The sequence below is a fragment of the Netta rufina genome (assembly GCF_964035555.1).
Source record: "Netta rufina genome assembly, chromosome: 10".
Lineage (NCBI taxonomy): Eukaryota > Metazoa > Chordata > Aves > Anseriformes > Anatidae > Netta > Netta rufina.
In genome coordinates, this window is record NC_140133.1 from 21,964,167 (window position 1) to 21,990,122 (window position 25,956).

At 42.8% G+C, this 25,956-nt stretch overlaps 1 protein-coding gene across 1 annotated transcript in view; it reads left to right on the top strand.

Moving 5' to 3' along the window:
• Positions 1 to 25,956, top strand: part of GRM7 (glutamate metabotropic receptor 7) — a gene marked incomplete at both ends in the record, with an annotated part of 239,493 nt that overhangs the window by 86,153 nt on the left and 127,384 nt on the right. The window contains one exon of the mRNA XM_084292935.1: positions 1,275 to 1,491. Within this exon, the coding sequence (XP_084149061.1) occupies positions 1,275 to 1,491 (217 nt within the window). The remainder of the gene's footprint in view (positions 1 to 1,274; positions 1,492 to 25,956) is intronic.

Sequence of the window (25,956 nt, forward strand, 5' to 3'; positions counted from 1 at the left end):
TGCAGGGGGTGCTGTGGCACAGGAGAAGGACGGACCCCTCTGAGCAGCTGGGCTTCAGGTCTTAGGTATCCACAGTGACAGTCACCATCCATGTTTCATTCTGGGCTCCTGTTGACTGGTGCTAAACAGACCCTAAATAAGCCATGTGCTATGGTTTATTGTTTTTTATAATAAACCAGTAGATACTACCTTTAAAAATAGGAACATATCTCTACAAATGTCTGTGTATTTAATAATTTGGGATAGTTTGGATACATTCTCCTATCTCCGTGGTCTTCAGCGGCAATTCTGCTTTTATGCTGCTGTGGTCGTTGTTAATGTACATCTGGGCATAGTGCGTATCCCTGGGAAAAGCCACATTTGCTCTCATCTGCTGCTGACCTCTGTGGGCAGGGAAGGCGCCAGTCCCTTGCAGTACCGAGCCTGGGGAGATATAATGTTGGCTCTTCTGAGAAGGCAAGAGTGCTAATAAATACTTGTGGAAATGCTGTGAGGAGAGAGAATATGAAAATGCAGAAGATGCTTGTACTGAGGCATGAAATACTGACCTTCCCACAGTCTAAAATCATTATATATGATCATGTTTGTGTATATTTCAAATCTTTTTTTCCCTCCTTGGCATCTCAAGTGAGAGTTATGGAAGGCTCCTTAAATTAAGGAGCACTCCCAGACTGTTACTCAAACAGTTGCATAATGTGTTTGGGGATTCACATGCTGTCAGCTTGATAACTGCTTTGGGGCCTTTGTTATCGAGGAGAAAATAGCCCTAGACAATATTCTAGTCTCTCTGCTATAAAAAGTAACTTTCAGTCTCCGTCTCATGCTGCCATGAGAAGGAAATATTCCAGGGACTGATGAAGGTTCCTCCTTGCTTTCAGTCAGTGAGGACAGGTCCAGATTTCAGTCCTGCTGAATTCAAGATATCCCAAATAACATGATGCTAGGAAAACTAGACCACCAATAAAAAGGACATAGAAAAGAAATGGTTTGTGTGCGCTGTATTTGATTAAGGTTGCCTTAGAGGAAGACGTTAAAAGTGTAACTAAGTGTCGTCGTTTTATATTGACTGATGACTTTTTTTTTTTTTTTTATAACTTTCCATTTGAAGTCGATTAAAAGATCGTTTCTTTATTTGTATGTTCTAAAGGAACATGGCAAAGAATTACGGATTGCTGTAAGGAAGGCGAACTGAGGCTCAGCAGAAGCTAACTACTGAGACAAGTGCAATGTGTATGTGAATGTGTATATTTATCAGAAATTATTTTTTTCTACAGATCCCACAAATCAGTTATGCCTCAACTGCACCAGAGTTGAGCGATGACAGGCGCTATGATTTCTTCTCACGTGTGGTTCCTCCAGATTCCTTCCAAGCACAAGCAATGGTGGACATTGTGAAAGCTTTGGGATGGAATTATGTGTCCACTTTGGCATCTGAAGGGAATTATGGAGAAAAAGGAGTCGAGTCCTTCATGCAAATTTCCAGAGAGGCAGGTAGGCAACGCCCACCCTCCCCCCAGAAAACGCTGCAGAAATAATTGATGTTATTTTGTACCAAATGTTATGTTATTTTTCCAGAACATATATCTGATTTTAAAGTTGTTCCAGTTCTTTGCAATGCCTTTGTAATAGCTCCTAGGTGCTCTCATTCCTAAATTGCTTATGGAGTTTTAGAAAGTTTGAAATGTTAGTGGTTTTCAATCATTTCTGGAGAAAATAGAAAACCCTGAGTCTTATCAAGCTTTCAGTATCCCACCGGACAGCATTATATTATGTTGACATGGGTAGAAGACAGATTTTAAAGTGTTCAGCTTTTATCTCTCCACAGCTAGAAATTCTTTGAAGACTGCTTGTTACTAGACATCGACTTGTGTCATACCACTGCTGTTCATGTTTCAGATCGCTGCCTGATTGTGTTTTGCTTTTCTTAAGCATTTCTCTTGACCGATTCAGCTGAGAAAATTCATACATTTTACCTGAAGGCTCACAGATTGCAGGCCTGGGTTAAGGAGGCAAGAAACTCAGCAGCATGGCATGAGGCACGTCAGGCCTTTGGTGTGATGCATCGTGTGCACCATATTTTTCTCATTGCCTGAATGTTTCATTTAGTGGTGTCCCAAGAAGGACAAAAAAAGTGAAAATAAGCATTTTCAGTGTGCTGGAGAACATCACCACGTGTCAGTGAGAGATGTTCCAATAGGACATAAAAATGCTGCGTCTTGTGCTTCATGAGGCTTATGGTATAGAGTTGAACCATCATAATTTTGTTGACAGAAAACCTACTTTTACAGTTTGTTTTCCTGTTCTGACTCAAAACGTAGAGCAGGCCTGCCTTGAAGGTGTGACTGCTGTGTCAGCGTGCTCATATCCTTGCCTCGGTAACTTTCTCTTCAAGGGAAAGTAGTTTTAAATTTCCCCAGAGATGACAAAACATAGGAGGACTTTGGATGGCACTTCAGGGAATACAGCTATAAATCCACGGTGAGCTAATTTGCAATGCAGAAACATTAACGTTTATAAATTGAAATATTTGAAGTGGGTTCCTGTGCTACTAAGAGAAAATAAGCAGAGGATGTCATTTGGCAGTGGTGATGTATGTAAGGCCCATCTCCAGTAAAGTACACTGATGTACACTAACGTGGTGTGGAGCACTGGAAACCCATTCTCATTTTAAAAGAATAGGATCTATTGTATTCCCTAAAGGAATTTGCAGATGTACCACCCTGTTACCTTCCTGGCATTGCACTGCATAAAAACAGCATAGCCCGAGCCACAATTCACTCAGGATTTCAGAATTCACTAGGCAGGTTGCTGAGTGCCTGCCAGACAGCCACGGAAGGACCAGGGCAGGACAGGCTCTCCTCTGGGGCAGCCCTGGGAGGTTTCCACTCTCCCTGTGGTTGCAAAGCTGGCACCACGATGAGCTGGACTTTGGCAAATTGTCTGCGTGCCCAACAGGGTGATGCACCAGCGCTGCATCTTCCTCGTAGCATCAGACGAGGGGCAAACAAGGGGAGGGCCACACTTGAGAGAGAGAGGGGTTTTGGAGAGGAGAAATGAAATTGTTGCATTATGTTGATACCGCAGGAGGAACCGATATTTGCATAAATTCGTCTGTTCGTTTGAATGCATATTTATGTGGTGTTAAAGAAAATGGTTTTTGGATTTAATACCATAGGAAGTGACAAATACCAGTGTACATTATAATTTAAAATTTACTTTATTTGCAAATATCCACTGTTACAAAATCATATGTGGAATGTGTTCTCTACGTCAAGGACAAAGCTCTAGCTGAATAATACTGTATCACTTTACAGACTTTCTGTAGAATTAAATAATGATAGGAGCTGTTCGTGTAGTCAATACGTAATTCAACGTCCTTCATATAAAGAAAAAAGCACAAAACCGAAAGAATAACCTGCTTAAAACAGCTTTGCATGCAGGGTGATATAGGCCATGCCTACAAGATTAAGACATGAAGGTGGATAGTGCATAAACTTTCCTAGTGACACGCAGCCTGTCTCATCTGGAAATGCGAATAATCCCATCCCCATGCTGCCTTCGAGTCGAGACAGCAGCCTTGCCTTCTGAAGGTTGCACTGAATTTGTTTTGTGCTACACAGATAAAGCTAGGTGAAGTTCTAAGTGGATGTAATGCCTGCCAACTTGTTCCCTGTTATGTCAAAGCCCTGAGAAATACAAGAAGGTCCTGCTGTATATAAATGCAGAGAGCCCAAACAGGTGATGGGCAGGCCATCAGGTGAGTGCTGTAACACCAGGGGCTGGAAGGAACCTCCCAGGGAAGCAGTGAGCAGCATTGTCCTCATCAGCTGGTGGCTGTGGGGTAGTTGCCAGCTCCTCCCTCGATCTGGCTATCCAAAAACATCAGAGTGGCCAGGGGCTGGGTCTGTGGGAGCAGCTCTCCCTTCCCCTAGTGACAGCAACAAAATGGGGCAGAGAGCTGGTGGTGGCCACACTGCTGCCATGCCCAGGGAGTTAACGCTGTGCTTGGGGTGCTGACCAATGCTCCTGCTAGTTACAGAACTTGTGCTAGAAGTGATAAAAATGCAGCAACAGCGGCAGGAAGTTTTTGCATAGCCAGAAGATGCATCCCTGTGGGAAGGTGGGGGGGAAAGGAGAGGTGTTCCAGTTCAAAGTCGTGGCTTTCACCTCATTTTCCAGTTAGCTAAGAGATGCAATATTCATCAGGAGGAGTTGTGTGATGTTTAGAGCATTGTCCGTCTAGTTTTCTGCTTAGCTTTCGGTCCCATTTGGGATTTGGATGCTGTGTGTATTAGAGCTTCCTGCTCAAATCAGCTGCCAAAGCCCGTGAAAGGCTTTGCAGAAACACCGTGGCCGTGTGCAGAAAGACTTGCTGCTGCTCCACAACCCAGGAGCCCAGTATGCAAGCAGATAGCCCAGTGAAGCAGTGGCAGGACAAACTCTACAGCCTGGTGAAAGCAGGCAACGCATGATGTGCTTGTTCAGCCCTGGCTGCATTACGCTTCCTGGGCCAGGACATGGAGTTATGGTGCTGGCTGCCTGCAGCTGGCGGTCTGGGGGCTTTGCTGGTGTGAATGCTGCCAGTGGTGACCCTGTCTTTGGGAGCAGTGGCACCACAGAGGTTGGGGGGGGGGGGCACTTCCCAGTGCCATGGCCACTTTGCACCATCCTCGTCTGCCAGGGCCAGCAGCAGCCCTGGAGCCGAGGTAATTAGTCAAAGCCTGAGATGTGCTGGCAGTAAGCAGTCATCGTTAGTTCTCAGACGGTTGCCTTGGATCTCATAATCAGTGTATTTTGGCAGAAAAAAGATTTAGTCCATAGGTACCAACGCGCTTACTATCTTTGGCCTCAAATCTGTAGCAGGCTAATTATCCTAAATTCAGTGTTTCATCCAGACTTGTTTCTGATTCAGCCAAGATCTTAGGAATTGCAAGGATGAGTAGAAAGCATTATCCATGCTCAGTTTTTAAATATGCTCTAGTATATAATGGCTTTGCTTGATCCTAGGAGTTAATAATTCTTTACAAAGTGACTTTTATTATGAGTACTTCAAGCGAGTTTGAATATGTCATTGTGGCAGGAGATGAAGATTTGAAACATGCTCTGCAGTCTGTGGGATTAATAAATTAGGGAATGCTCTAATTACAGAAAATCTAAAGGACAATTTCAGATTATTAATGAAACTACTGAACACTCGAATTTCAAAGATTAATTTATCTTTGATTTTTTTTTAAGATTAATCTGTACCAGAAGGTTAATTGCTATCTGTAAAAAATATATATATTGAAGTCGTTAGCAAAGACCACTTGAATGCCTCCTCACAGATGAATGAAAGATCTAGTATACATTTATTCATCTTTTCCTCTCCCAAAATTGCCCAGTTTGACAGATGAGTACCCTGGCTGCTGCTTTTGTGGAGCTGTTGGTGCTCAGCCTGCGGTCCAAGCAGAAGCGAGGATCTGCACAGCCAGGCTTCCCCTGCTGTTACCTCGCTCTTCTGCCTTTCCATAGCTCAGCTGTCCAAAGTGCCACCAGAAATAGGTATTTCCCTCAGCGAGGCTGCTTCTGAGCAGAGTTCAGGTTGTTTGCAGCCTGGACTTGTATCATACAGAGCAGCCTGTCCATAAGGGTGTGCCTTGCCTTAATCTGCAAGCTGAGATCAGTCTCGGTGTTCTTGTTCTCAGCCATTTGTAAGGACTGGAGAAGGAAAATTCTGGAAAAGCATGTCTTCTTTCTACGTGTACTAAAGACGCAGGGAAAAAAGATTAAAGCTCCTGTGCCAGAGGGCTGATACGATTATTTTATGTACTGAAGTTTCTACCACCAACATTTAGTTGTGGTGTCACATTTGTTAAAAGGCTATCATCACCTTGACAGAACAAAAAGGCAGAATGAACTTCAAGCCACTCTCACGTAGGAAGCACAACACTTGCAACAGTCTATTTATCTTCTTTTCCATTTTCTCTCTTTTCTGAGGACTGTTTTGAAATATTAATGTCTGTAATTCCTCTGTTTCTATGATCCTCGAGTGCTTCTGTTACGTAAGGTTGGGAACATCTGCATGTGGCAGGGATGGCTGAGATGCACAAGCTGCAGGGGCTGAATTAGGAACAGAATAAACATCAAAAACACTCATTACCAGGGCAAAGAAGGGACCCCTGAAATTTTGAATCCTTAACCTTAATAATTAGCTGTTTTTTTTTTTTTTTTCTTTTTCCCAGCAGTATTTATGCCGAAAAGTATTTATTTTCCGTCATTCGATTTAAACATGAATTTCTTTTTTTTTTCCAGATTTATATTTGGTAGTAGAAACCATGCTTGCACACATGTGCACCTATATGAGAGATTGTACTGTCACCTAACAGATTTGAAGTGTCAGTCCACCTAAATAGATGAACCATTCTGTGTGTATGTGCCATTATTATCTGTGCATTAAATGGCATGGGAGTGAACACAGTTAAAAGCCAAAAATTGCGATATCATCCTCAGTGATTCACACAGCATTTTTTAGGCTCCTGTAGATCTGTTCAACTGCCTACTATGATCCTGAATCTGTAGTTTTGTAATGGAACTTAATTTTTGTGCTTTCTTTGAGAATCCCATTAGCACAAATTATTGCTGGATAGCATGAGAGAGTTAAATCAGTGCTGTGAGGGAGTAGTACAAACAGACAGTTTCTGAGAAGGGAAAGGAGGCTATTTTGTCTGTCTCAAATAGAGTACTGATTACTATCACCAAGTAGAAACTCACGATTTTTATCATTTTACATTTTGATGTTAGTGAAACCTCTCCTTTTTTTCTTGTTCCATTGAAGCACTACCGAGTGTCTTTAGAATACATATTGCAAGGAGCAGTTGCTTCACCACCCAAAAAAACCCACAAGGATTGAAGGAGCCCAAAAATGAGAAAGGAAGGTCAAAGGAGTTAGTGATGTCACGCTCTTGTCCTGTTGGGATTGTGGGACTGAAATCCCTGGCCTGCTAACGCCAGGACAGCACCATCCCAGCAGCAGCTCTGTGATGGGGGTGCTGTGGCTGCTGCAGCAGGTACACAGCTGGGGGTTAACAGTGACACTGCACACTGTCCTGTGGGTGCCCCTACACAGCATCCACAACGTCTGAAATGTATGATTTGTGATTTCTTCGTGATAGCTATCAGGGTCTAGCTTCTCACAGTCACTGTTCCAATGTTCCTTTGCCTGACTCACTGCTTCGAAAGCAGCGGGCTGAGGTTTCTGTCCACCGCAGTGACTACGTATTTAGCTGAAGGAACAGTGCTTTGCCAACTGCATTCATCGAGTCTCTCTCAGCTAGAAGCACGGGGGCAGAAACCTTTTGTTGTAGTGTTTCAGCCAGAGCAAAGGGCTGAGCTGAGGTGTTGGCAAATGTGTCTATGAATCCAAAGTGCAGTCCACAAGCCATCCGAAGAAGGCAGATGTTCTCAGGGCAGCGTTTGGTGTGTGGATGTGGTGCTGTCATCCAGGGATGAGCATCTTCCAGCAGGGCCTCAGCCCCCAGTGCTGAGGGGGGAGTTTATTTGGTGCATTTGCCTTTGGTTATGTTAAATGATTATTCTTTGCAATGGGAGTGGCGTTTATTCATTTTCTAGTGAGCCTGGATCAAATACAGTGAAGATAAATATATAAACCACTAACAAATGCTTTCCATTTTTCTTTCTATTTTCTCAAGCATTCATGCATCTGTCTTGTTTGGTGTTCAGTGACGTTACGTTAAATATGAAAACTGTTACTTTCCTTCCTATGTTTTGTCAAGTCACAAATGTTTTGGCATTTCAGAAAAAAGTTGAGAAATTTCTAATGTTACACCAACTCATGTTGCGTGCTGCAGTCTGTCGGGTTTAATAGGTTGGATACTACAAGTGTTATCTTTAAGGTCCCTTCCAATCCAAGCTATTCTGTGATTTTTTATATTCTGTCCTGTACTGGTGGTAAGACGGGTGGCAACATCATTACCAAGATCTTGTGGTTTTTAGAGGTGTGAAAGCAACAGTAGCGCTATTTCTAGAGTATACAGCATTTTCATATGGAATCTTGTCAGATTAATGAAAGCACTAAAACTCCCATTTGTTTCAGAAGCTAGTGAAAATGCCTTGTATCTCCTTGGCTGCCAGTTTAACTTCCATGAACAGAGGTTTGCTTCATTTCTTGACAACAGAAATATTACAAATAATTTACAGAAGGATTTTCTTTTAACTGTAACTGATCTAGTAGAAGATGCACTGGACTTTATCCTCAAGGGGGCTTTGGATTACAGTTCGAGTTTAATAGTATCCTGATAGTAGGAAAGAATAAGCAGCATGCAAAGCAAAGCGTACTTCTGCAAAGTGAATCTGCTGCTGTTGCATGCTTTGGGCTCTGCTGTTGTCTTTTCTGAGTAGCTGCTGTGAGAAGTGATGTCATTTAGAGGAGGGAACAGGTGATGTTTTTAAGGTGGTGATTGACCTTCTGGCTTCACTCTGATATTGGCTGAAACACCTCAGTTGTCTGATTTAGATGCCGAGAAACCCTCTGGACCCCTGGTTATCAAAACATTGTGAACGCAATCTTCATCTCTTTAGCAGCGCATCTTCCTACCTGAGACGCAGCAGATTTCCTGAGATAGTTGGCTCCGTTCCCTGTGTAGAAGTGAAGAGTGGTGAGATCTGAGTTGCCTTTTGGAAGCATCTATTTCTCTCTACTGGCTACACAGGGAATACTGGCACCAAGTAGAAGCATGAGATTAAATAATTTGTATTAAAAAGTAATCCAAGCATCGGTGTGTATATATATATATATATATATATATATATATATATGATATGTGTTTTCTCCTATCTTTTGTCATCACTCAAAAATAAATACATGGTATAGATTTATAAGGTTCTTACGATCTTGTTCAGGAAGGTCCTGAAGCTGAGGGGAATTTGGAGCACATGGTTTCAATACCTAAAAATAATGCAGGTACCTGTCTGCCCAAATAGTGTTATAATTCTGAGATGAAACTAGCAGGGGTCTGAGTAATTCTTCCTTCTCAAATAGACTCATGTAAAATCAATAAAATAGAGTTTGGGGAGAAGGAAGGAGATAGATATGACACTATGATTACCTTAGTGTCTGCTTATGTGAAATTTGAGATTGGTTCCATGCTGATACATGCAGAAACTTGCATTCTGTCCTCTTAAATGATCTCACACAGCTGGTTTCTTGGCTAAGAAGAATTTAACTATTATTGGATAGCTGTAACAGGCTGTTGTCACAGTTACAGCATAAGTCACTTTAATGATAAATATCTGCCTTTTCATGGCATTTATTGAACATTTGGAGATTGCTTTTCAAGGAACAGAATAAAATTGAAATGGGCAAGTCTTGTTACTAAAGAAATAACTGTCAGCATCCTTTAAAAATGTTACCCCAAATTTAATAAAACATTGCTTTCGCGGTTCTGAAATGTATCTTGTGGATCAGATAAAAGTAAGCGATCGGTTAAGTCTTTGTTATAGTAAAGCAGAGAAATACATCATTGAGAGATGCATTGATTTCATAGAACCATAGAATTCCAGATCATAGAATTCATAGGATCATAGATTCTGTTCCTGAGTTGGAAGGGATCCTCAAGGATTAATGAGTCCAACTCCTGGGTCCCTAAAGGACTACCCCAAAATCAGACCCATGCATCTGAAAGCATTGTCCAAATGCTTCTTGAAGTAAAGTAAAGTTAGACAGCCTCAGGGAATGCTCCTGTATTTTGCAATGTGTGTCCCCCATGATACTGCAGTGACAAAGTTGCTTTGGTGTGGATTCATTAAGTTATTCACCCCAATCCGTTTTTCTTTTCTTTGTTCTTTGGAAGGTGGCCTGCATCTCAAGGGAAGTATGTTCCCCTTGGTAAAGACAGCAGTGTGAAGCAGAAACAGAGAAGCAACAGCCTTCATGTTCTGCATCCGTCTTCTGCTGGGAAGAGTAGAAATTTGCAACAACAGCAGCAAAGGTGGTAGAGCCATTAGGAGAAGGGAGAAAAAGTATGTTAATGAGCATTAAGAAGCTTGAGGAAAAAGTCATACTGAAGTTCAAATCTGATGTTTTGGGGATGAGTGGTAGTGGGGCAAAAGAAGATTTTGGATACACTGAGCAATAAGAGGAAGGAAGGAGTCTGTGGAAACAGCAGGACAGGTGTAACTATTAGGAGAAGGAGAGATGAAAAGCCATAAAATGAAAGTTGATAGAAGTGGCTGGGGCTGGAAAGATTGAGTCACAGCAGGAAAAAAATTCTATGAATAAGGAAGACTTGCCACAGAGAGTGGGCTAGAAAATTATATTTATTTCACAAAGGAAAAAATTAACAATTTCAGAAGCAGTACTGACTTTGATTCAGAAAACTTAAAACTTCTTGAGGATGAGATTTAAAAAAAGGACTTTGGGACTTTCGAAAGAATTTTATTGCTGGAGGACAGTGAAACCAGGCTTCCTAGATGATCGCATCCGAGTGCCTTTGCTCTTCACTGCGCCTTTTTTCAGCCTCCCAGCCTACCCAGGGGGAGAACCAGGAACTGCGAAGCCTGGCTCTGTTTCACCTCCGCCTCCGGTGCCTATTCCAATGTGTGGTGTGAAGTGTCTTGTCAGTTTTCCTGAAGGAATAAAATGAATTTCACAAACACCTTCTGCAGAGGCAGCCCCCGCTGTCATTTTGACTTTCCCCATGGAAAATAGAAATATTATGATTACACCGAGATTTTCTCATGGGACATGTCTGTTTTGCAAAGTAGGATAAATTTGTTGGAACATCTTTTTGGACCAGTTCTAAATGCAGCTCTGCATCTGAAAGGTAATATATAATCTAATGCAGCAAGTTACTCCAGTTTCTGTCATTGAAATCCCGCATCCCAGGAGGAAATACAAAATATTGCCTCGTCTTGTACCTTCCATACTTCACAGTCCCTTTTCACTTCGTGCTAATGCAAAGAACAGCTTTCATAGCCATGGGGGAGTAGCAGCACATAAATAATTCTAAGATGCATCTTCCATCATGCAGCCTCCCCTGCATTCTTCATTCCTTACCCTTCCTCAGACAACAGAGGATGACAAACGGCCTGAACCCTTTGCACTCTGGGAAGATGGCACTCATGCAATGCTAGGGATATCATGGGCAGACGAGAAATACTCTCTGGCCTGGCTCTGAAGCCATCTAAACCTTCCTTAGGCCAGCCTCCTGGTGCTGAAGAAAGATCAAGAGAAAAAAGGCTGGTATATGTACTCCATTTGGCAAAAGCACAGCAGATACATCATAAATTGTGATCAATGAAGAACTCTTTTCTTACATGTTCTTAGGGAATTTATTTAGCAAGACAGTGTTTGAAATACCTGGACTAGTTGTTGTAGTACAGGGTTCCATATTCAACAAGATATTTTAGCTGAGAACATGCAGTGCTGCATTTTGAGTGGTTTACACATGTAGTCAGGACTGTGAAGATACAGATATGTGTAGCAGCCTGTTGTTTCCTTTCCCTTTGGAGTTCCAATAGCCGTGTTTTCAGTCCGTAAGAGATCAGAAGGCTGTCTAACTTTTCTTTCATAGTAGAGACTGTTGGCATCGTTGTAACACTTTACCAACCTTTTTTTTTTTTTTTTTATTTAAACCAAAACCTCATGCTGACAATACTGCTCCCTCTTCCAGAGCTGGCCCTGTGTGGTGTGATGTTGCGGGTGTTTCAGGCAGCAGCACCCTGTCTGACACGACAGCAGCAAACTGTTCTCTGAAAATCGTGGTGCTTTGTGCTCCCTGCTCACAGCATTAACAACAATGAAGACTTAGGGTGTGTTTCATTGTGTAAACTTGGAGATGAAACAGGCTAAACTTTGGGTAAGAGAAAGGCAACTCAAACATGCAGAGTTTCATTGCATGAAATTTGAATCAGATCTCGTGCTAGCATTGAATGCTGAAGTGCATATTTGAGCTGTCTCCTTACTAACGATAAATGGCAACAGTTTGCTAGGTTGCTGTTTGTCTGGAAGAGCACAGGTATGACAGAGACCAGGCATTTGTATTCAGGATTTGTTTATAAAATAAAATGTTCTGCTTAAGGTTAGACATGTATGTTGTCTCTGCAGTCTGCTCAGTGTGCATCACTTGCTGGAAAAGCTGGTGCAGTCCAGGTTCCTTGGGGGCCGCAGCTCCTCTTCTGAGCAAGCAAAGGGAGGCTGATGGGGGACTTAAATGCGCTGATGGAGCCGCTCAGAGCGGGTCATGCTGCTGCGCTGCTGTGCTTAGGGCTGGGAGCAATCCTGATCTGATTTCCAAGGGGAAAATGTTCTTGGGCTTTGGTGCTGGTGTGTCCTGATGCTGCTTCGTGAAGGCAAGAGCCGTGTTCTGGTGATGGTGCAATGTGAGGAACAGACACCACAATGAGAGAGCCAGGAGGTGCCAGCCCAGCTGCCAGGGTGCTCGGTGGTGCTCCTGCAGAGCTGGGGCAGGCGGCACCACACAGACCCTGGGGACATGGGGAGACACGGGACCTTTAGCAGTGTCTGTGCAGAACAAAACACGCTGCTGGTGCGGGCTCAGCTCGTGGGATGGGAGCTTGCTTCAGCCCTGCTCGTTGTCCTGGTGCCAGCATGTCCCTGCTAATGGCCTGGCTCTGATGCTGTAAGGGAAGTGGCTGTCTGGAAGAATAATTGGCGTTTTCAGGTCGCTGCCCTGCAATAGACTTTATCCAGACGCAAGAAATCTGGAAGTTGCTATCTCAGGCTGCAATCAAGAAAATGTTCTCTTTAAGCATTGGTTAAAGAAAAATTATGATTTAATTCCCTGAATGTATTTTGTTTCTCTCATGATTTCACTAATCCATATGTCTAATTGCCCTTTAATTAACTCTCATCTTATATCTGTGTTTTGTCCTTTTCTAGCCTAATATTTATTTTTCCTTAGGTCTCTGTTCTCTCTTTGTAAGTACCCCCAGGGCTGTCCTTTGGCCCTGAGGTGCTCTGCTGCTGCAGGAGCTGCCCAAGGACATGGCTGAAACTTGAGCAGAGAGGTGGCCGTGCCCTGCCCAGCTCAGCATCTCGGCAGCCCTCTGCCCTCTCTGCTGCTCCTGCATCAGCCCAGAGGGCCAGTAGATCTTACAGTCCTAGCTTTGCTCTCAAACAGTCTCCCCTACCTAAGCCCCTGCACTGTGGCATCAGTGGTACAACTATGTTGGCTAAAAGGCCTTTACAAACCAAGCATGACTGAGCCAACATACTCTGAAAACTTGGCAGTTGTTAGTTATCGTTATTTCTAATGATCAGCATCAACAGGCCCACATTGAGCTGTGTCGATCAGATGTTTGTAGAAGAGATGCCTTCAGGTGGAGATCTGCATCGGCAATCAGGAAATCAACTGAGCTTGTAGTGCAGAAATCCAAAATAGAGTAGCTTTCCTGCTTAAAAAATGAAGGATTTCACTTACATGACCATGTTTTAGGACGACTGCAGGATGAAGATGTTAAACAGCAGGAAGCTTTTTTTACCAGATTCTCACTGACTTCATTACTGTTTATATATTTCTTTTAAAACCAATTTTATACCCAGGCAAAAGAAAGTCTAGACAGATTGTCTAAGAACTTCTACTAGCTATAATTAAGATTATACGGCTGGTATATCACTGGTGGATAACATGTAGACTGGTTAAGAAATGACCTTCATTTCTGCAGCATATGCCTTTTGCCAAGTTTGCTTTTATTATTCTTTGTGATTGCTTTTTTCATATCTGACTATTGCAATGTCAGAAACAAATCCCACTTGAAATCTTGTATTTGGACATCTGAATCTATATAAAGGAACTGGAGTGCCTTGATTTTTTCCAAAGTACTGAGCTTTCGTGGTTTCCATTAAAATTGATTGGAGATGCAATTGCTCTGTATGCACAGAAATCAATCCAGCCTGGAACAGTTGTCTCCACGCTTTGGCCTCGGCATTCATGTAAGGTAGGAGATTGACAGCCCTGAAAGCTGAAGCTCTGGAGCTGTAGTGCAGCAACCTGGTGATGTGTCTTATCAGAGACAAAATCCCAGAAGGAGTCATGCTCCTGGAGAGTAACACTATTCACTTTGATAAATAACTCATCTCTGTTCTGAGCCTGCTGCTTTATAAAAGAAGAACATTTATTTGGAGTTTGGGATGAGATGTGCTTTGTTTGGACATTGGTTTATTAAAATTGGTCTTATTCCGCCAGCTCAAACCGAGTGATAAGAACAGAGTCCTGTTTACCTCAAGCAGGATGAATTTGAACTCGGATATTCCCAGTTTCTATTACCTCTTAGCGATTCCCTGAATGAGTTCATTTCTCCATTGTTATGCATATTCATAACAGCCAGAACTCATCTCAAACCTCCAATTGCTGTAATCAAATAACTCTTATTTATTAACATCAGGAGGGAAGACAGAGAAGCAGCATCACAAAGTCACAGCCACCGCATGGAGTACACAAGCTGTTCCTTGGAATAAACATCTTTTGAAAAAATCTCTACAGAAGCTCTCAGCCAGTATAGCCCCTCACTAGATTCTTCACACTTAGGTGCCCTATAATGCCACCACTCTGCAAGATGCACTAAAAAAGCAATTAGCACTTTTGAGTGCTTTGCAAAATTTTATTAGTCTTCTGCCTCTTGAGGCTCTGGCAAATAATGCTGTTTTACTCAAGATTTCTTTGATGCTTTTTTTTTTTTTCGTCAGTCTTCTCCAAGAACAAATACGTGAGATGAAGTTCCAGTGCAAGTCAGCCCAGCAATTTAGAATCCTATTTCTTGAGAACTTCAAAACTCATTAAAAACAACACCTCTTTTTAAAGCCATGCCGTATTCCTTCTCTGGTTCTCCCTTCTTCCATTCATTGCATTTGTCTATGTGATTCTGGAGTAAGGGCAGCAGAAACTCCAGTGTCCAAGCAGCCATTCTTTTAGCTTGACAACAAAGGAATCCTCCAGGCCATCTTAGCCATTTCCTCAGGTTTCACTGGGAAATATGGAAAACAAATGTTGTCATTCTAGAATTAACAATAAAAATTAAAAAGGCAAATAAAGCAGTCACTTGCACTGGGAGGGTCTGCACGATTGCAGTAGCTTGGCAATGTGCCACAACCTAGTTTTGCCAAAACCAGCCTGCCTCCATAGGTTCAGACTGGCATTGCATGTTAAAAAAAAAAAAAAAAAAAAAAAAATCGTATTTTTTAGTTGCTGTTTCCTAAGAAATTTCAATGACCTCCCTAGCACAAAAAAGAAAACACATCCTTTTTATCATTGCTCAAATTCTAGCAGGATTCAAAGCAAAACCTATGCAGTTCTTTCAGCTTCAGAAAGCCTTTCTTAACGCAGAGTACTATTGATTAAGCTTTAGTGCCATATTTTTATTAAAAAGGAGGAAGGTATCATAAACATAGGAGATAGAAGAGATGTAATTTTGATGCCATTAGTACTTATGCTGCTTTTCTCTTTCACACATGAATGTGCACAGGTCTATTAGCAGCTGGGTTTGAACACAGGATTTTTCTTGCCCAGTCCGATAGCAGAAATGGTTTAAAACATCTGGTACTGAGAGTTTATTTGAAGATGTGGCCTTTGCTCAGTTAAACGGTTGTGCTGTGATTGATCTCCATGCAAGAGGGGCTTTCCAGTTCTCTCATTTTTAACCAGCTGGTCTATATTGCGATGTTGCTTGCAATGGCAAATCCATAGCAGAAATTCATCCCCAGGCAGGGCTTGGCCATGCTGCCAGCTGAGGCAGTGCTTGGGGAGCTGCAGGCAGCTGGGGAGCAGCGGCGTGGGGCTGGCTCAGGGCTGATGGCTGAGGTCTTGGAGGCTCCTGAAGCGATCTGCCTTCAGTTCAGCTTTCAGTTTTAAGTACCCAGCGTACGATGATGTAGATTTACAGCTTCCTTTCCTCTCTGCTCCAGAAGTAAAGACTTAAAATGCTTGTAAATTAATTACAGCATCCTGTATCTCTGAGAGCTTCTCCACCGTGTAACAGGTAGGGAGTGGAGCTCCTGCAGGAGCGCCTCCCCAGACGTGCTTGTTGCATGGGACAAAGGGCGGCCGTGCTTCACAAGTGGTGTGTGTCTCAGCCTTGTCTGTGAAATCAGAGTGATACGGGCTAGTGGGAAAATGGGGAAAATTCAAACTCTTGCCTAGGTGTGTTTATTTCTGAAGCAAAGATGGTGACTGAATTCTTTTTCAAGGTTAACAAGTACACTTTATCTCCAGGCTTGTTTACTGTGGTATAGAGCCTCATCGTGTGCTGAATTACAGAGAAGAGCATTACTAGGGAATTAATCTAGTGAAAGGCTGGCCGACAGCTCAAAATATGCAAATAATAGTCCTAAAGGAAACCAAAGATTTTGCGACAAGATCTGAAAAGTGCAAAATCTTAAATATTCAAAGGCAAAGTATATGATAATGACATGATCAGACAGAGAGTCACATTATTTTAAGTAAGAGCCATACTTAGAACAGCCTGGGAGAACATCTGAGTAAATAAGTCTGCCTAAGTGAGAGAAATGAATTATCCTCTCATGTTTGGCTTTTCATGATCCAATGTATGGACTGGGGGAAGTGGTTTTAGAACAAAGATCAGTGCTGTCATTGCATCAATACCACTTACTGTAAAGCGTTGGACACTGTGGCTGGAGATGGAAAGGTTGCTAGGCTAAATTAATTAGAGGAAAATCATGAAGACTAATTGGCAATAAGGGCTCACAGATTTGGTCATTGGCATTCTAGCATGTAGGGAAGTCTGCAGTTGTCAAAGCATATATCATACTTGGGAAAAACATCTTTCAGTTCCATGAATAACCTTCAAACTTCAATAAAAGTAGCTTTATTTATAAGGGATGCTGTGGGTCTTGGAAATAATATGTTTCCATTTGCAAATTGTAGCAGCCGACTCCAAGTCAATAAAGGTAACATGTCAGAGTGTCTCCCAGATTAACATAAAACAGAAAAGTGATTTTTTGTATCTCTTACAAATGTGTAGTTTTTAGCCTTTCTTCTTCTGTAAGAGGAGAACTAATTAGGTTGTCAAATTTAGCATCTTCTGTGGAAAGAGGGTGGGTGCCAGGCTGCCCAGCTACCCCAGCACTTCAGCAGGAAGCACAGGAGATGTAAAAGGAAGAGCAAACTGCAGGTTTTCTGTGCTGCAGGTACTTTCATGATATGCTTTCCTGCGTGTAGGGAGGGATGCAGGACCTCGTGTGCAATGGCATAAGGCCAGCTCCTGCTCTGGAGATCAGCAGGAATAAATCCACCGTGCCTCGTTAATAAGGCTGTGCCCCACGGACATGTAATTTGGCACACCATCAGCACTCCAGGACATCAATTGATTGTGGCAAACTAGAGAAAGAGGAGATGCATTTGTTAGGGGGATGAAGAAGGAGATGATAGATGACAGCATGCAAAGCTCTGAGTCTGATTGGATTTTACACAGAGCGGTGCATGGTATTACCGCCCATCGCTCCTTCCAGACACAGGTTCTTAAAATAGTTTAAAGAGAATTTTAGGAGAAGAGGAAGCATCATCAGAAAGGATCCTACTTGCCAAAAGCAGGGGTAACATGGAGATGCTTGAGGAAGAAAGGTGGGTGTGAGCTGGGGCTTCCCTTCTGCACCAGAGAAGCGGTGGGGCCAGGTCTGCCCAGGAGAAAGCAGGCTTGAAACAAAAGTAAATTGGACACGAAGCAGCTGAAAAAGACCGATTTAGTCGGTGAGGGAGGTTATTTAGTGATGGCCTTTCAGTGTAACTGGAGGGCTGAGCTAGCAGTCCAGCTAACTGCAGTAGTAGTGGCCTCTCTTCTGGCACTATTTTCAGGTCATCGTTAATGGGAATTTGCTACTCCGTGGTTTTTGTTGGCTTCTTGTTCCTGCTCGAACTACAACCTACAGCACAGCCATTGATCTCATGGTCATTTTAATTTGTATTGTTTGCTGTGAATATAATTCTTTAGATTTTAGCATTTGCTCTTCTCCAGTCCATGGAAACGTGTTCTTATGTTTGCGTGCTGTATGAAGACAAAACGCTTCTCAGAGCTGATTCAAGTAAATCCTCTGAGATCACAGGTAACAATCCCCAGGGCTTCATCAGGGGCATTCAGGAAGAATGGTTTTATTTGCGTGCCTGTGAGGGACTACAGAAGATATCCAACAACATCCAAACTCAGTTCTTCATTTTAGAAAACTCCTACCATTTTTGGTAGAACCATACTAACATGAAAGAAGGAGCACTTTGTTCCCTTCCAGTCCCACAAATATTCTTTGAATATCCTTTCAAATGTAAAGAGGGAATAATTTATACCATATGTTAGTGATTCTCCTCCCCACCATTTAAGTCGTCGGCACACCATTTGTATGTTTTTCACTTTGGGAAGCCAAAATTCTGTTTTAATTTCTTGACTCTCAGGCTGTGGCCTAAAGCTCCATGTATGTATACATGAATATCCATAAGTGTAAATGACCTTGTTCATGGCCTGATGTATCAATTCCTCTCGGATGTCAATGGGTATCCCCGTACTAGAGATGGAAAAATAAGAGAGGCACTAAATGGGTTTCTCGGGACATCACAGAGACTTTGGCAGATAAAGAGCTTGATGCTGCTATCCCTCCCATGTTTTCTAAACCGCAGCGGCATGAGCTGGAGAAACTTAGAGCTTGTATGGTTAAGGCACCTCTTACAGATGGAATTCAACTGTCAAAACTGGCAGAACTGTACGTGCAGAAAGGGACTTGGCAGGAGGGTTTGCACGGCACAGGAGGCAGCGGTGGAGGCAGGCTGGGGGCAGTGGGGCTGGGGGCTTTGTGCTTCTGAGCACACGAGGAGCACGGAGGGGCCCCACGGGCTGCAGGAGCAGGAGCCCAGCCCTGTGCCTTCCAGCAGGTTGGTTTGCAAGAGGCTCTTACGTGGTCTGGGGGTGCTTCTTCCTTGTTCAGGGCACAGCTCCAGCTCGTGGGGCCGTTTGAGAGGTTTCTAATCCTATTAGAGCTGAATGGTGAAAGTTTTCTTTTTGAGCCTTTAAACATCCTTATCAAGTTTAAATGTCTCATTGCTTTGGCAGCTGATGTTTTTCTTGAAAAATTAACTCTTCTATAAAAATGACATACTTCCAGTGAGATAAGCCATTTGATTCTGTCAGTTCATCTTCTAAGCTTCCAACCCTAAATCAAATATGTTTAAGGGGAAGCTGTTCAGTCATCATTTATGATACTATATATTACTCATTTCCGTATTATTTAAAGAAGATATTATTATGCTGTTCTCCTTTGCATAGATGCATTCTTTTATCAGTTAAATCATTTTTATGTAAACATTCAAGGAGACATATTCTACAAGGATAAAACAAGAAAATAGATTGGCAGAAAAATGGAACTTAGTCAAATGTGGAAATGTATTAACAGGAAAGGGAGCAAGAATGAAATCTGATGAATGATTTTACTCATGAACTTGGAATTTCTACAAAGTTCTTATATAGGTAATCTCTTTTCCTATAAGTAAATCTCCCATCTCTATTGATCCAAGTCTTCCATGTTCATCAAAAAGCCCCCAGTCACTGGGAGGATACCAACACCAGGAATAACATGCTAATGGTAAAAAGATAGATATGTGATTGCTCTGGATAAATGTTTTTTTTTTTTTTTTTTTTTTTTTAACTTGTTCTATCTGTAAACATGTTAGAGGTCAGGTATCAAGAAGGAAACACGCTACAAACCCAAACTGCCTAGGTAGGCTGGTTGTATTAATTTGTGCTATGGCGTTGCCCCTTGAGCAGGGCTGGATGTGGTCATGGATGTCAGCCCCAAGGGGGATGAGGCAGGAGAGGATCTCTTTAATTTGAGCACCGCTCATAACAGAAGGAGCAGGAGGATTCGAGCTACAGGAGCCTGTCCCTCCCCGAGGCTGCAGTCACCCTGCACAGCGAGAGGCGAAGCTCCTGCTGCCCTCGCTGGTGATCGTGGCAGCATCTGAATGTCATGTCACATCATTCATAAAATGTTTCTTAAGAAGCTTAGGAATTGGAAATCTCTGCAAATTACGGTATTTCTGTCCTGATGTCCTGCATGTGGACAGGATGTGCTGCAGGATGGGAACAAGCCTGGTCGGGGAGGGGATGGAGGCAATTATTCAGCCACCAGCCAGCCCCCAGTGTTGTTTACAGAGACAGAATCTTCCCTGGAGGAATATGAGTTTGTGGAGATGGAGCACTGCAGTGCAATTTGATTATAGAGAGCAGCTCAGTGTTTCTGATAAAATAATTAATCTAACTTTTGTCTACTTTGTGTATTCTTTGTTTCCCCAATACAACCATCCCACGTTGCTTTCAAGCTAGTGGTGTGGCTGAGAGGCTGATTAAATTGCAAAGCAGACTTTTAAATGAAAGGATCCATATCTAGCTGCACTCATTATCTGTTCCAAGAAATTAAATCTACCATAAATGATTTACTCTGAAACAAATCAAATAGACATTGGAAAGACGAAGGGCAGAGTGGCCATAAGATTGCATCTTGGTGGAAGGAAGCAGCAATTGAAGAAGCACCAGATAAAATCCAGACCTGCCGTAAGGACTCTAGCTTCCTCTCCCACAGATTGCAGCTTTGCACAGCGAGTCTCAGGGAGTGTATCCTTGTGCTTGCCTTGAATATCCTACAAGTTGTGCAGTGCTAAAGGATGCAATGTTTATCTCAAGGAATTGAAAACCTTTTATGGCCGTCTGTTGCATAAGGCACTCTAACGCTTACGTTTTAGCTGTACATAATGTTGTTCCCCTCCTCAGATTTATGTATTCATTATTCCTTCAAGGATGTGAATAAAAAAACACTCTAGAAATTCACCTTTGCTCCCGTTGAAGATAGACGTGTATAAGAGGATCAGAGTGGCAGTATTCCTCAACGAGCTGCAGTTGGAAATTACGCACAGACAGTCTGTGTCGTGACGCGTGGTGACTTGCTGTCTTCTGTTTCCCATTTTCCCTCAAAATCTGTTTGTGTGCACACAGGCATGTTCTCTCTCTCTCTCTCTCTCTCTCTCTCTATCTATATATATATATATACACACATGTATGTGTACTTACGTGTTGCATCTGGAAGATTCTTCATCTCTGCTCATCTATGTTTGTTAACCCTCAGCAGTTAACGGCATCATTGCACAAGCCTTGTGCCTCGGGCTCAGAGGTGAGCGTGAGGAGTGGGGCTTTTGTTCCTGCCTGTCAGGGCTGCAGTGTGGGCGATGAAGGAGAGACCCAAGACATCCAAATCAGTTGCACTGTGCTGTGAGATAAACCGCTGCTGTTTGGCTCTCATTAGGTTTGCCTCTCTTTTGGGAAGGGGCTGCAGAGGCAAGCAGTGGCCATCCTCGTGGCCCTGCAGCCACACAAACACCCCAAAACCTGGATTTTTTTCTACATGAAAAATACATGAATGGTGCCTTTGGCCAAGCCCACTCTGTTCATCCCCACCCATGGCGGTGGGTGCAGGCATGGTCTGCACAGCACCTGTGCCACTGGCGTGAATGGAAGCTTTGGCTGCTTGGGTTGGAACAGAGCAAATGCCATGGGAAGGGAGACACTGACTGAAAAGTGAACACTCATGGGCAGGAGGGGGAGCACACTGCCTAGGAGCTTGTCCCTGTGCTGCCATGGCTGATCTGCTGGGTACAGGAAACCTTTAGAAACAAGCTGCTCTATGTGAGCAGTCAGAATGCGTCAGTACTTGATCAGGATTATATACCCACTGCCCAAACGTTTGTGCTGACCACCCAGTTGGTTCAGCCTGCTGCCTGGCAGGTTTCCTAGTGCAAGTGTTGCCCTTATGTTCAAAATAATAATTAAAACTGGAAGAAAAAAAAAAGGCAACTTCCCCAACCTCTACTTCATGAGTTTTAAAATACCGTGATGCGTGTCTTCCTGAGATCCTTGGGCTTGTTCCAATCCAACAACGATAGCATTTGGTTCAATACCTAGCACTGGGGAAAGCTGGATGTTGAATCTGAAGCTCTGACGCAGACTAAATTCAGGGCTTTGGCCAAGTTTTTTTTTATGGGAGTATTCCAAAGCTGGTTGAGGTCAAAAGAAGTCAATGAAATTTTTCACTGCGCTGTTTCAGCTTCCCTGAGGGGAAAGTCAGAGCGATGTAGGTTTACTTCACATTTAGGCTTCCACATGTTCTCAGTTAATGGCCTTGAGGTCCTCCTGGAAGATGCTGTAGAGCAGTAAAGCTGTGGTTGCTAGATGGGGCTGTAAGGCACCAGGCAGAGTCAAACACAGTGGCCTGTGCAAAATCACCGCATTGTAATATGCACTGATCCTTGTCTTGTCTTGTATTTCAGGAACTACCCATATGGCTGTTTAACTTGCATTTTATTTTGAGTTTTAAGCTTTAGTTAGCCTTAATTCACACATTTATATTAAAAAAAAAAAAAAAAAGTATATTATTTTTACTGTAAGTTCATTTTTCAGGCAAAGATTGCGTGAATATGGAACTTCATCTTATCTCAATGCATGTTGATGAAGAAGTTTTGATTTGCTTTGGCTGATCTTGAATGTTAAATTAGCCTGAAGGAAGACTCAAGGCAGGAAATTTCACTGCTTTTTACAGGAAAGAAGAAAAAAAAAAAAGAGAGAAAGATTTGTTCCGAAAACTTTCCATATTCTTAGACCTATCTAGCTGTGTAAAGTCACGCTCTCTCCAGTAGAGAGGTTGCCGTGTTTGGGATCTGAAATAAAAACAGACAGATTACCTGGACCGGCTAACCCAGGAATTCACGTTCATCTCATTTCAGTTCCCATTTTCAGGTATTAATTCGTATCCAAGTGGCCAAGGGGTTTCTGTAGGTGGGTGGATTTTTAAACCTCCACTTTTTCAAGCCCAGGAAAAAGGCAAGGAGGTGTTTTCTCATACAATAACTGTCTAACTCCTTAGATAGGCTTCATTGTGCTCTGGGTTTGTGAAGTCTTTGGAAAAGTCTGTCAAGGGCAGTCCTCAATTCTCTCCTTGCATGGGTGAGCCACAAGACAAGCTCCTTTCCACTCCCTTGATTTTCTAGTGGCTTTTCTTCCCTGTACTTTATGAAGAGTTTGAATTACTACTGAGGAAAAAAGAAAGGTGAAGGATGGAGGCTTCACTGTGTATTAAAAGCAGGGCTGATTTGTTGTCATTTCCTGCTGTATTGTGTGCATGTGTGTAGTTACTAATTAACAGATAAAGAGAACTGCTCAGACAACATATAAAAAATGATTTAAATTTGAAAAAAATAAAAGCAGAGGATCATAAAACTTTGCTATCGTGTGTGTCTGAAAGTTTGTGAACAACTGCTGGAATTAAACTAGCAATAAAAATGACAGTGCAAGGAAACCTAAGGATTAGTCCTATGAGGCAGCCAACTCATTAACCTGAACTCAAACCATTTAAGCACCGAGTGGTGCTATTAGCTTTGGTGGACCTGCTTATCTTTTTAACGTTTTTTGCCCTCTCGGGCCTTATTATTGACACCATTCTCTGTGAAGTGAGAGCTATATCCCTAGGAGAAATCCCCATGCATCCACTGCTCTCCGGGCCTCCTTTTCCGTGGCAGTGCTCCACGTGCTGTCCGTGTGTCTGTGCGCTCCCTGATTTTGGGGTTTTGGGCCCATGGGTGGGCGCTGGGTTGAGCCTTCTCATGTGGTGCCAGGCTGTGCTCTGCGCTTTGGTGGACCATGGGGATGGCTGCGGTCCAGTCAGCTGCTGAGTCTGGGTAAACACATTTTTTGTAGGCAAAGCTGTACCTGAGGAGTGTTCTTGTTGGGAGCTGATGAGTATTTGTTGTCTTCAGAAAAGTTCTCGGGGCACAGTTGGATTTTTGTAGCAGTAATTAAAGTACAAAGTAGAAAACATACAACTCTTACCTGGAACAAAGAGTGTTCCTTATCCTGTAACCTTTTTATTACATACATATAAATATATACGTATAGCTTTGCGGCTTTGCATAATCTTCCTCTGGCTGGTGTTAATTGAATTAGTCATGCTGACAGAGAACTGAAAAGATTTGCCCATGGGAATTTCTCTTCAGTTTTGAGTCAACATTTGATTCATGGGATTTTGTTCTCATTACTGACTTCTTTATTAAAATAAACAAGATTACTGACAGAGAATGCTCTGTAAGTATTACAAGAAAGGACAGAAAATGCCAAGGTAAGGAAACTGAGATGAGCAGAGACGGATTAACGTTTCTGCATTGTAATAGGTGTATACGTTGTTTTGGCAAATGTATTTTTTTTCTATTGTTTGTTTGTAAATTGGTTTCTCCCCCTTGGCTTCTCTCTTCCCCAGCAGCAGAGCATTGGGTGAAGGCAGCTTATCATTCCCTCCTATTCTCCTACTGCTTTGGCTCTGCTCAGCCCCAGTTTGGTGCCACCGTTCCAGTGCTCCCCCAGTGAGGAAATGCATTTACTGGCTGCAGCCCACACGTTTGTAACAAGTCAGGATTCATGCATAAAACACCAGTTTTTTAAACTCTGGCAATTTGTTTTTCAGTATTTGTTGTGCTTCACCTCTCCAGTGTTTAGTCGCATGGCCAGCGTTGAGGGTTGTTTTGAGGAAAGCCTTTTTCTCAGTGCCTGTAAGTGCGCACGGCTCTGAACTCACAAAATGTCCATTGAATCATGAGCTGAATATCAATAACTCGGATAAAGTGCTGGAAACCAGCAGCGGGCTTCAGGCTCGTCACTCAGATCCAGTGCTTGTGAGCCCATGGCTTTATTTACTGTGACATTTTAATCTTTCTCCTGCTCTTGGAGCATGGAGAGGGAAGGGATACGCACGGCTGGAGCAGGCTTCGGGGGATACCCCGGGGCCCATCCGCGGGAGCTGACCTTTACGATGTGCTTCGTGGTTATTTCCATCAGAGCTGCGGTAGCGAGGCTGCTGCTCTGTCAGGAGCCCTGCAGAGTGCCACTCTGCCACCGTCTTGCTGCAGCACCCCAAATTTTTCCCCTCTAAAACTGGAGAGGCCATCCCCAGGCTTGTGTGGGAGCAGGGCTGGGCCTCGCATGTACTTGGAGGAGGCTTTGAATGAGGACATGCAGTAAGCCTGGGCACCGCTGCACAGGACAGGCTCATTGCGTCTTATGCCTGCAATTTGCAGTAATTTGTTGCACTATACTGCTATCCTACTGGGGCTGCAGCATCCCATTTGGCCCGTGCTTTGCTCAGCACGATCCCTGTGTACACCCAGCACGTGGCATATGGGCTCCATTTACCTGCCGTCTCCTGCCTTGCTGGTCCTCAACAGGATGGAAATGTGGGCCTGGGGGAAAAATACAGCTGCAAAAACAATTGCTTCTGCACATTGTGTGCTCTAGGGTAACAGCTGGATTATTGGTATGTGTTTTGCTTTTCTTTTTTTTTTAAAAAAAGTGGATATAATTCAACTAGGTTAACCAAAGTTTTTTTTACACTTCTTAAACTCTGATTTAAAGCATGGACCTGAACTTTTGGGGAAGCGGCAGGCAGATGAGGCTGCTATTAAATTTTAGGTAAAGAAGGAATAAGACAGCAAGAAGAGAGAACAAGAGGTCTGTCATTTTGCAAGATTAATTTATGACAATTAGAAGGTAACAGAATAATAATAAGAAAGTTTGAAATTATTTTGATGCATCTCTTGTCCTATCTTACCATGTTTACTTCTTGCTATAAACTGATAAACATTGACAGGGGCTGAAGGAGAGCTTCTGTCTCCTCCTTCCCTTGGGTCATGGATGGCTGTCTCCGTAGATTGAGGCTCCTCAGTGTCATATTAGGGTAAAATCGTAGGATTTATGACTCAAATGAAATAATAAACCTATGATTGTTGTATACCTCTGGAAAGAAAAGGTAGCTCTGTGAATTTGGCTTACAAATTGGACAAGCTTGGAACATTTGTTCAAAGTTGATTTTTATAGTTTCTGAGAGGCATGATAACCAAGTAAACTATATACATT